General features: G+C 35.4%; 1 protein-coding gene across 2 annotated transcripts; it reads right to left on the bottom strand.

The window, feature by feature from the left end:
* Positions 1-1,371: 1,371 nt before the first annotated feature.
* Positions 1,372-6,333, bottom strand: LOC109212572 (post-GPI attachment to proteins factor 3-like). Of its 2 annotated transcripts, none has more exons than XM_019376224.1 (6): positions 6,204-6,333; positions 5,777-5,876; positions 3,403-3,664; positions 3,074-3,270; positions 2,685-2,872; positions 1,372-2,087 (listed from the first exon to the last, which is right to left on the bottom strand). In XM_019376224.1, exons 2-6 carry the CDS (start codon positions 5,869-5,871, stop codon positions 1,801-1,803), a joined length of 1,029 nt encoding a protein of 342 aa, XP_019231769.1. In that variant the 5' UTR covers positions 5,872-5,876; positions 6,204-6,333; the 3' UTR covers positions 1,372-1,800. The 2 variants fall into 2 exon arrangements, with proteins under 2 accessions (XP_019231769.1, XP_019231768.1); XM_019376223.1 differs by having other exon boundaries at positions 5,777-5,871.
* Positions 6,334-9,590: the final 3,257 nt, after the last annotated feature.

The following is a 9,590-nucleotide window of genomic DNA, read 5'->3' as shown; positions in this document are numbered from 1 at the left end:
CATTAATAGGATGCTCAGATAATACCAAAACCAAGTGTTTCTATTCGTGGCAACATCAATTAAAAGAAGTCAGTACGTACACAACTGAGAAGGAAATGAACAGCGTTTGGTATTGGTGGTTTAAGTCCCCGTCTCTGCTTGATCAAGCAACTACTTTCATGTTCAAATGGGAGGACAAGTCCATTATTCACTCTAAGCTGTGGAGGTCGAGTATTAGGGTTGTATGTTAGGAAGTAGCTGAGCCTATTTTTATTTCGTACCTATGTGAGGCTAGTCTGATAGGATTTTTGTCTTAGACTACTAGTTGTTGATGTTGTGTCTCTCTACTCCTTCATTTTCATAGTGTCGGGTCTTTTTACTAGCTATCACTTTTGCGTTTCATCTATTTTCTGGACTTTATGATGCTGTTAATATTCATATGGTCTCTGTTGGTGGTACTGATATTGTCTATTTTCGTCTTCTTAAGCCGAGGATCTTTCGGAAACAGACTCTCTACCCCCTCTATGGTGTTAAATTTATTAGAATTTCAAGAATTGTGAGTCGCAACCATGTGGAAATCGAATACACAAGTAGGGGTGGTAAAACTAACCCAAACCTATTTGACCCGCCCAACCCACCCAAGTTTAATGGGCTTGGGCTAGAAGGATTTTGAAAAAGGGTTGTTTTGGGCGCGCATTTGCCACCCCTAACACAAGTATATACAAGGCACAAGTTTGTTAAAATATCATGGTATAGCCAGTTTTCACACTGGTCAATGAAAAATAGCCAGCGTTTATCAAGTCAATGAAAAATAGCCACTATTTTGCTGCAACAGGGACCGGTCCAGTATAATATACGGGAGTTCTGGTGTATTTGTGTACGAACTCCAGCATATTATGCTGGACCGATATACTTTGCTAACTCCTGTAAAATTTGCGGGAGACTGGAGCACCAGTGCTCCAAACTCCAGTATATTATACTGGACAATTATACTTGCTAGAACTCCCGTAGAATTTGCGGGAGTTCCAGCATAATTATGCTTGAACTCTCGTAAAATTTGCGGGAGTTCCAGCATAGTTATCCTGGAACTCCCGTAAAATTTACGGGAGTTCAAGCATACTTATGCTGGAACTCCCGTAAAATTTGCGGGCGTATTTTTTCGGATTTTGAACAGTGTTTTCGCTCAGATTTAAAGTGGCTAAATTTCGATGACTTTTGAAACTTGGCTATTTTTCAACGACCAGTGGTAAATCTGGCTATTTTTGAATTTCTGCTTTTAAGTGTTTCAAACCCATTGCATCAGAGAAAGTCACAATTCAATGCTACAACAAAGCAAAACCTTTTAGACAAACAATATTTTTTCCTGGCAAGACAGAAGTACGGAGCAAAAAATGCTGCAAATCATGTGAAGAAATGAATGTCATCTCTGCAAATAAAACATAACAATCTAATCCAAAGTAAATGGACATCTTTGTAACAAATTTTGAATTCATTGGCAATATCAATACTATTCTATCAACTGAAAACGTCGATTTTCTTGCACAAGCAAGAATCTTCTACTCAGAAGTTGCAACAAGATCGAAAATCTCTACCCTTAACCAGAGATCTTTTCGAGCTCTAAGGAGAAATTCCCGGTAGGGTGCTTTCCCCTTAAATGGGCCCTATGTAGCTCGAATCTATAACATCGGGAGTGGTAAAAGAAGTTGCAACAGAAGATAACATAGCAAAAGAAGAAACTAAAAGGAGTTACTATTGAGTACTTGATATAGCTGTGGATGGCAAAACTGATCAAGCAGGTTGAAATAAACCCGGTCGAAAACACTACTTCACTTTTTTACTCAAGTTTGATGTCCCAAATTTTGCGTCATCCTTGATAAAACTCCACCAGATATAGGTCAAAGGGATTGTCGTGGCATGCCAAAGAGCATGTGCATCTACTAGTCCTTGATACGGAGGGAAGTCGTAGATCTCTAGGAGCATAGCAAGGCCACCTCCCACAACCACCGTCCATAACTTCCATCGGGAAGGATGACCGCTAATTCCAGCCCAGAGTGCCCAAATTAGAAGTTGAGAAACAGCTATCACAACACAAACTTTCATATTCCATCCTGAGAATTTATCACATTAATTATCATCAGATATAAACAACAGAAAGTAAGTAAATAAAATAGAAGCTTCCTATGCTTTCCAACCCTTTATGGAGACATAAATCATGCCAAACAACAATTGCAGAAGTAGAACTTACTGAATCCAATCATTTGGGCTCATAATAATTAAAAGTTACTCCTGCTGCAGAGCCTTGAGCATTATATAAGGACTTTGCTGCAGGAGTAAACCGTTACCATCCGGGTGGAATTGCCACAACACGGCATTATTTTTAGCAAGAATTATTGCAGTAGGATAATGGTTAAGAGGATTTAAAAAGCATATGGCATTAAAATTTCCAAGGCTTAGCTCAGGACCCCGCTACTCATCGTGTTTGATTTGATATTGCTACCGCACATAATTTCAAGAGTCAGTAATTATGGTCAACTTGTACAACAAAACACAAATAACTCGACCCAAAACCAATACTACATGCTATCCTTTCTTACTTGAGTTAAAGCTAGTTGGTGCTTGTTTTCCCGAAAATACACTCGACATACCTATTGTCAACGCATGCACGTTTTGACGTAAATTTTAAAAAAGAGAGACAGCGAGATTACCATAGTCCATTTGATAGTTGTTCAGGTACAGTATATGAGTGACTGTAAAGGCAAGCAGTGGAGCCGCAACCAGAACTCTCGCAGCCTCATTCTTTACACTGAAACTTCTTAGTATTGATATAATCAGTGAAAATCCAAGTAATGCCACAGCAGATGCGTAGTCCAGCTTTTCTGTAAAATCCATGTCTCTGCAATAAATAAATGAAAACAAGTTCATACAATTCAATTGGTATACTGAAGTGATATTGCAAGAAAATAGATAAACTTCAAGTTGCAGGCACCGCCAACATATCCCAACCACATACGATTAGAAAAAAAAACCTAAACGACATTGGTAAAGTTAGGGAATCAAAATCGGCATTATCAAAACTGCCAAAGCATAAACTTACCGGCTGTGGAAGACAGCACTCCATAGCCATGAGTTCATAGACAAGAACGCGTAAATGTGCCACAAACAAGTGTAATTGTAGCAGGTCTTCTCATCACCTTTTGATCGTAACTTGTAGTAAATAAGCATGAAAAAGGACAGCCATCCATGGAAATGCATTGCAAGGTTAAGCGCAGAGAAAGCAACAGACACAGGCTCCTGAGAGATTAAAATGTTACTCCCGATTAATACTCACATACACACACACACACACATATATATATACATAAAATGAGAGGACCATTTTGGAAGCAGTTGGAACTTGGGACAAGAGGCCATTAATTAACATACCTGAAGCCCAAACACTCGTTTGAATGGCCATTTCCCATGATATTTCACAGGCCCAAATCCATGTGTTGCTCGGTCTTTTTCTCTTTGAAGCATGCAGTGATACTGGCAATCACTTTGGCAATTTGCTTGCTTCAACCACCGGTATAGAGGCTCTTTCAAGTACCAGTTGTCATCAGAAGAAGAAGCATCTAAAGGAATTTCGCAATGCGGGAAACATGTTTCTCCAGCACATCCAGTCTTTTTACATTGATCAAAACAAGCCCTAAATGATAGAGTTCGATACTTCAAAAATACAACGTCTGATTCTTAAGTGCTAGACTACAGAGAAAATTCATAATTGCGATTGTATCGGGTTTAGACTTTATTGGGAGGAAAGGAAGTAGATTTTTTTCAAACTGATATAGAAACAAAACAGACCAGTGAGTCAGAATCATGTTGCACATCCGCTACACGAATCACCTAAGTGATGAACTGCATTTGCATATCAGAAAAATAAATGTTCTTTGACCAAAATTTTCTTGGATTGACAAAAGGGCTATAATCAAACATACAACTAGTTTATAAAAGAGTCGTTTTCAGCTTATGTAAGGGAAACAATAGTAAATAGTTGGTCCCTTTTTGGTATTAGCTTTACTAGATTGCGTCGAGCTATCCCCAAAGTAAATTAGCTTCTCACATAAGCAAGGTGATGGTTCAATAAAACAGCTGGTATTTCAGTATTTAAGTGAGAAATTACTGTTAAAATTCTAAACTTCCTAATTTCCCTAAAATAGAAATATATTCCGTGATTAAATTCGGAAATTAGAACAGGAATTCCTTCACAATATTTTCAAATACATTGCATACTATCAGTGGTAATCTATGTAATATCTCGAGACAGTGAAAAGCTTAACCCAATGTCTTTCTATCTTTAATAACACCACGAACTTGACAGATATTTGTTTAAGCTCTTCCTTGTCTCTTTTCTGACCTTAATAAAAGGGCAGCCCGGTGCACTAAGCTCCAGCTATGCGCGGGGTCCGGGGAAGGGCCGGACCACAAAGGTTCGAGCTAAAGCGTAACTATCGTACATGAAATTTCAAACCCGAAATTGTAACTATCGTACACAGCCTTACCCTGCATTTCTGCAAGAGGCTATTTCCACGGCTCGAACATGTGACCTCCTGGTCACATGGCAGCAACTTTACCAGTGACGTCGAGGCTCCCCTTCTTTTTCCCGACCTTAATATTTTCCTTAATTTCCCAGGCTAAATATCTCCCCCCTCCTCCAACAACTACAGTTTTCATTACTTTCACTATTCAGGTCTACCTAATGCTTGCAACTTTGCTCTCTATTTCCCACCAACTGTCAACTAGCCAACTGTTGAGATAGTTTCCAGTAGTCAACTTGCAAGCCCCAAATTTTGAGAAATGAAATAAGGTCGCCTGAGATGGTTTGCCATGTTTTTGTTCACCTCCATAAGAACCAGTCTGTAGGTGGGACACTATGATGATTGAATGTGGTATATAGGGTCGAGAGAAACCAAAGGTTACAATGATCGAAGTTATCTAAAGAGACCTACAATCTCTCAAAATCAATATGGATTTAACCAAGGATAAAACACAGTTGAAGGAAAAGATCCATATAACCTATACCAATTAAGTGGAATTGAAATCTTAGTAGTTGTTGTTAGACACACATTTTGTTCATTGTTTGTCAGTTTGTGATAAATCATTTTATTCTAGTTAATATATCCATGGATTGAAGACTCGCATGATTAAAGAAACTCTAGTTTTAGTGAACTCCTAGTTTTCTTAAATTCAATTTATTTAGTATTGGAAAGAAATGAGCCCGAATAGGAAGGAAGAGATAGGTAGGATCATATAGACGATTCCAGCATGTTGATTGATATGATGAAACCTTATACCACTCTTAGCTTGAGACCGAATAGAAACTTTCGACGTGGAGTTCAAATTTATATGCCAAAAATCACTAATATCGCAATAAATTATAGATATGAACCCATAGCTTTAAGGATATAATGAGTCCTTTAGTAAGAACTTTAAAAGTTGAACTTATAGAGTTTAAATCCTGGATCCGCTTCTGCAACTATGCTCTAAACCAGGTTCGGAGCCACGGAGCCAGCTACAGGTTTGGCCGAAGCCAGTATTTATCTTGTATTTTGGTTCTAACCTTGTATTTATCTTTTCAAAATTCATTAATGATGTACAAATATTAATTTAGAACCCATATTAACTTAAAAGAATAAGAATCCCAAACTCATAAGCTCGAAATCCTAGCTTCGCCTCTGCCTTAAACTAACAAAAGCAGAAGTAAAAATTGGAAAAGCTCACGCAATATATGAAGCATAAGGTAAAATAATTGAAACTTTACCTGTACAAAGGGTCAGCATCTCCAGCACTAGCATCAAATGTTCCAAAAAGACAAAATAGAACTACCAAGAAAGTGATCCAACAAAGATCTGCCATCTGATCTAACACAAAATTGGATAAAAATGAAATCTCTTAATGTCACATATTATACATAATCTAACTAATTACTTATTTTGGACCACACAAAAAAGGCCAAATACTCATATAGCAAAAGGGTCTAAATTTTCCAACAATATTTTATCAGTTTAAATTGGGTAAAACACAAATCTTTTAATGTCACATGTTATATATAGCAAACAAATTTAGTAACTGAATTCTAGCTCCAAAGTCAGATAGAAAACATGGTCCAAATATTCAAAAAAAGATTTTATTTTTACAGTAGAAATTGAAATATTGGAAGGAATTAAGGGATTAGTAAAGGATATTACCCCGTTGGATTGATACTCAATTCACGTATCGGACAGTAAATAGAGAGAACATTCTTTAATTCAGCAGCAGCATTTTGAAATTCATGACAATATAAAGCAATGTGGAAGAGAGAAGAATGGGAGTTGGAGAACTGAAGAGAAAAACAAAAATAAAAATGATTTTAAAAAAAAAAAAAAAAAAAAAAGGAAAGGGAGCAAGTGCACATATAGCCACTTTACAAAGCATTTAAAATTTAGCCGTCTCAGAATTAGTTTTAGACTCGGAGTAGAACTATCATAGCCTTACTTTAAATCTGTAGGAGTCGTTTGATTTGAAGACAAGTTATGCTGGGATTAGACATATTGAATTAGTTGTCCTGGTATTATTTTTTATTAATTATTTAGTATATTGTATTAATCTTGCGATTATCAATTTTACTATTTTATTAAATTAGTCATATTGAATTAGTTGTCCTGTCAAGTTATGTTGCGATTGTCAACTTGCCAGCAAACCCAGATAAAAGCATCAAATCGCCGCGAAGCAGAAGAAAAACACCAGAAATCAACTAGAAGCAACCACAAACGAACAAAAATCAGCCGAAATTGGGAAATCACCAGAAGAGATAACCATAGAATCGTTGGGCGCCGAGAACTCCAACGAAATCATTCAAGGGTAACATCGGAATGAAGAGTTGGTCGAGAATTACACGATTCCAAGCTCTGATATCATGAGAACAACCTAAAATCGAGGAAATTTGAGAAATGAAATTGGGTGAGAATCCTAAAATTGAGAAGAACAAAGAGAGAGATTATTTCATTCTGTGTACAAAATATCCCTGTATGTATTTACAATTTAAAATCATGTGAAAAGACTATAAAGGACACACTAAACCCAGATGTAAACAAATCAAGTCTCTGAAGGGTTGACTTGGGTCGGATCCGTAGATTGGGCTTGGACGGTTGTATTTCTATCATACTTGGGATAGCCTATCCTGGGATTATTATCCATCCTCTCACAGGTATAAGTTATCTCGGTACTATTTTTGATCCTATAATAACTTATCCCAAGATTCGCAACCAAACAAGGGATAAGGCGGTACTAAATTTTTATCCCGTGATTATTTTTACCTATCTAGCGTACCAACCGACCCTTAAAGTTAGACTCTGGAAAATCCTAACTTCAGACCTAAAGGTTTGAAATTTTAATTTTGTTAATTTAAACTTCAAGCCTTCGAGTCTAAAATTAAGATTTGATAGTTCAAAATTTCATACTCGAGAGAAGAAGGATGAGGCAGCGGAGGAGGGGTTTGAAGTTTGCCAAATATAACTAAACTTTAAATAGTTTAAAACTGGCTAAAGATTAAATAGCATATCTAAATGCAATTACTTGGTGCTATTCGGGCGAGAAAAAGATAGGTCAACATATAAATAAAAGAAGAGACTTTTTCTTTCCTATACCATATATGAAACCTTATTACTAAAAATGTGCATAGTTTCATATTTACCCGCCATGTTCATAGTTTTTCTACAATTATTATAATATTCATTAAATACTAATTATTAGGAGTTGATTCCTTCCTAATTAGGCGCACTACAAATCAGGAACAGAATATTCTAATTGATTTAGCGACCTTCAGATCAAATTTGAAAAACAAATCCTATATCTTCAATTTAAAATCAAATTACATAGACTCTTTTTTGCAAAAACTCTGTTCTTCGATATTTTTCCTTAAGCCACAAATCAAAAAAAGACAAAATCGTCAACAAATTCGAATCAAATTGTAGAAATCAGTTCTGCAAAAGCTCAGTTCGTCGACATTCTCTACATCTCTCTCTATTTCTCAATCGCAAATTTCAGTAATACAAAGCAAATGAAAAGAGAGCAGCAATTCCACCATTGACAGCCATTAAAAAGCTTGAAAGCTTTGAATTCAAATTTGGGTTTTCAAAAATCATTTTGTTTGGATTGGGTGTTGTTGAAAATAATCGGGAATATGGTTTGGAGTTTATATCTCAATTTTGAGGGGTTTTGGTGAAGATTAGACTTGATTTTGACTGAATTTCAGATTGAAACTCGAAGAAGAAGAAGAAGAAGACATATTGCAGAAATTATGATAAATTGTAGATTATTTGTATTCTGATTGTAGATGCTTTATTTTCTGTTTTCACAAATAAAAAACGGCTAAAACTTCTACAAATCTTCTGAAAAAACGCAATTATGTCAAAAATTCCAATTATGCTACAATTGAATGGGAATTGGGATATAAAAATTCAATGTACCAAGTTTGTAGATGTTTTGCAGATAAATTGTAGATTATTTGTATTCTAATTGTAGATGCTTTGTTTTCTGTTTTCACAAATCAAAAACGACTAAAACTTCTACAAATCTTCTGCAAAAAACGCAATTATGTCGAAAATCCCAATTAAACTACAATCAAATAGGAATTGGGATATTAAAATTCAATATACCCAGTTTGTAGATATTTTGTAGATGAATTGTAGATTATTTATATTCTGATTGTAGATGCATTGTTTTCTGTTTTCACAACCCAATTCCAATACCAGTACCCAAATACCCATTACCCTTTACCCTACCATCTACATATAAAAACACAATTAGAAAACCTAAAAAAATCAGATCCATCAAATCCTAAATACCTTACCCCCGGAAACGGCTCCATCGGCTCCCTTCCAAAAAATCGAAAGCAGAAAAAACGCTCCCCAAAAAGAAGCTGAAAAAACGGCGCAACGATGGAACCCATTTCTTCTTCTTTGGATTTTTCTCAAAAAAAGACAAAGAGAAAGAGCTCCTTTCTTTAAAAGATACAGAACAAAAAAAAAACGGCTCATTTTGGTACCTTGAATTAGGGATATATGCTGCATTAATTGTACCCTTAAAATACACTATGGTATAGAATTGGTAATTTGGTATACTAAATGAAATTATATCAAATCTTAAACATTGAGGGTAATAAGGTTTCCTATATGGTATAGAAATGTAAAAATTCCATAAAAGAACAAGTAAATTATTTTTCGGAAAATTACTTCCATTGTATCTAGCACATTTTTTTCCTCAATGATAAGAGACATAGAGACAACCTTTCCACCTGTTTATTTCTGTTTTATGCAAAGGGATTACGCTATGATCAAAGCTGGAGTGGATAAAATTCAAAACAGATTATATACATTTAGGAAAAATAACACTGTATAGCCGCTATAAAAATAATAGTCGAAAAATTGTATAAAATTTGTATAGTTTTTGTGTACATATATATATATATATATATATATATATATATATATATATTTTATAGAAATTATACAAATTTTATAGACTTTTTCTGTTACCAGATGTAAATAGTTTCTGGCGCGACTAAAAGTGATAATACCCCTATATATTTAGGCAAT

This window comes from Nicotiana attenuata, unplaced genomic scaffold (genome assembly GCF_001879085.1).
Source record: "Nicotiana attenuata strain UT unplaced genomic scaffold, NIATTr2, whole genome shotgun sequence".
Lineage (NCBI taxonomy): Eukaryota > Viridiplantae > Streptophyta > Magnoliopsida > Solanales > Solanaceae > Nicotiana > Nicotiana attenuata.
This window is presented reverse-complemented; position numbering and strand designations above follow the sequence as displayed.

Bases quoted from the DNA above. Each gene is read 5' to 3' on its own strand.
- LOC109212572 (XM_019376224.1), bottom strand. From the start codon at position 5,871: ATGGCAGATCTTTGTTGGATCACTTTCTTGGTAGTTCTATTTTGTCTT. The intron at 3,665-5,776 runs GTAAAGTTTCAA...TCTATCATTTAG, and splicing joins GATGCTGACCCTTTGTACAG to GGCTTGTTTTGATCAATGTA. The intron at 3,271-3,402 runs GTATGTTAATTA...TTAATCTCTCAG, and splicing joins AACGAGTGTTTGGGCTTCAG to GAGCCTGTGTCTGTTGCTTT.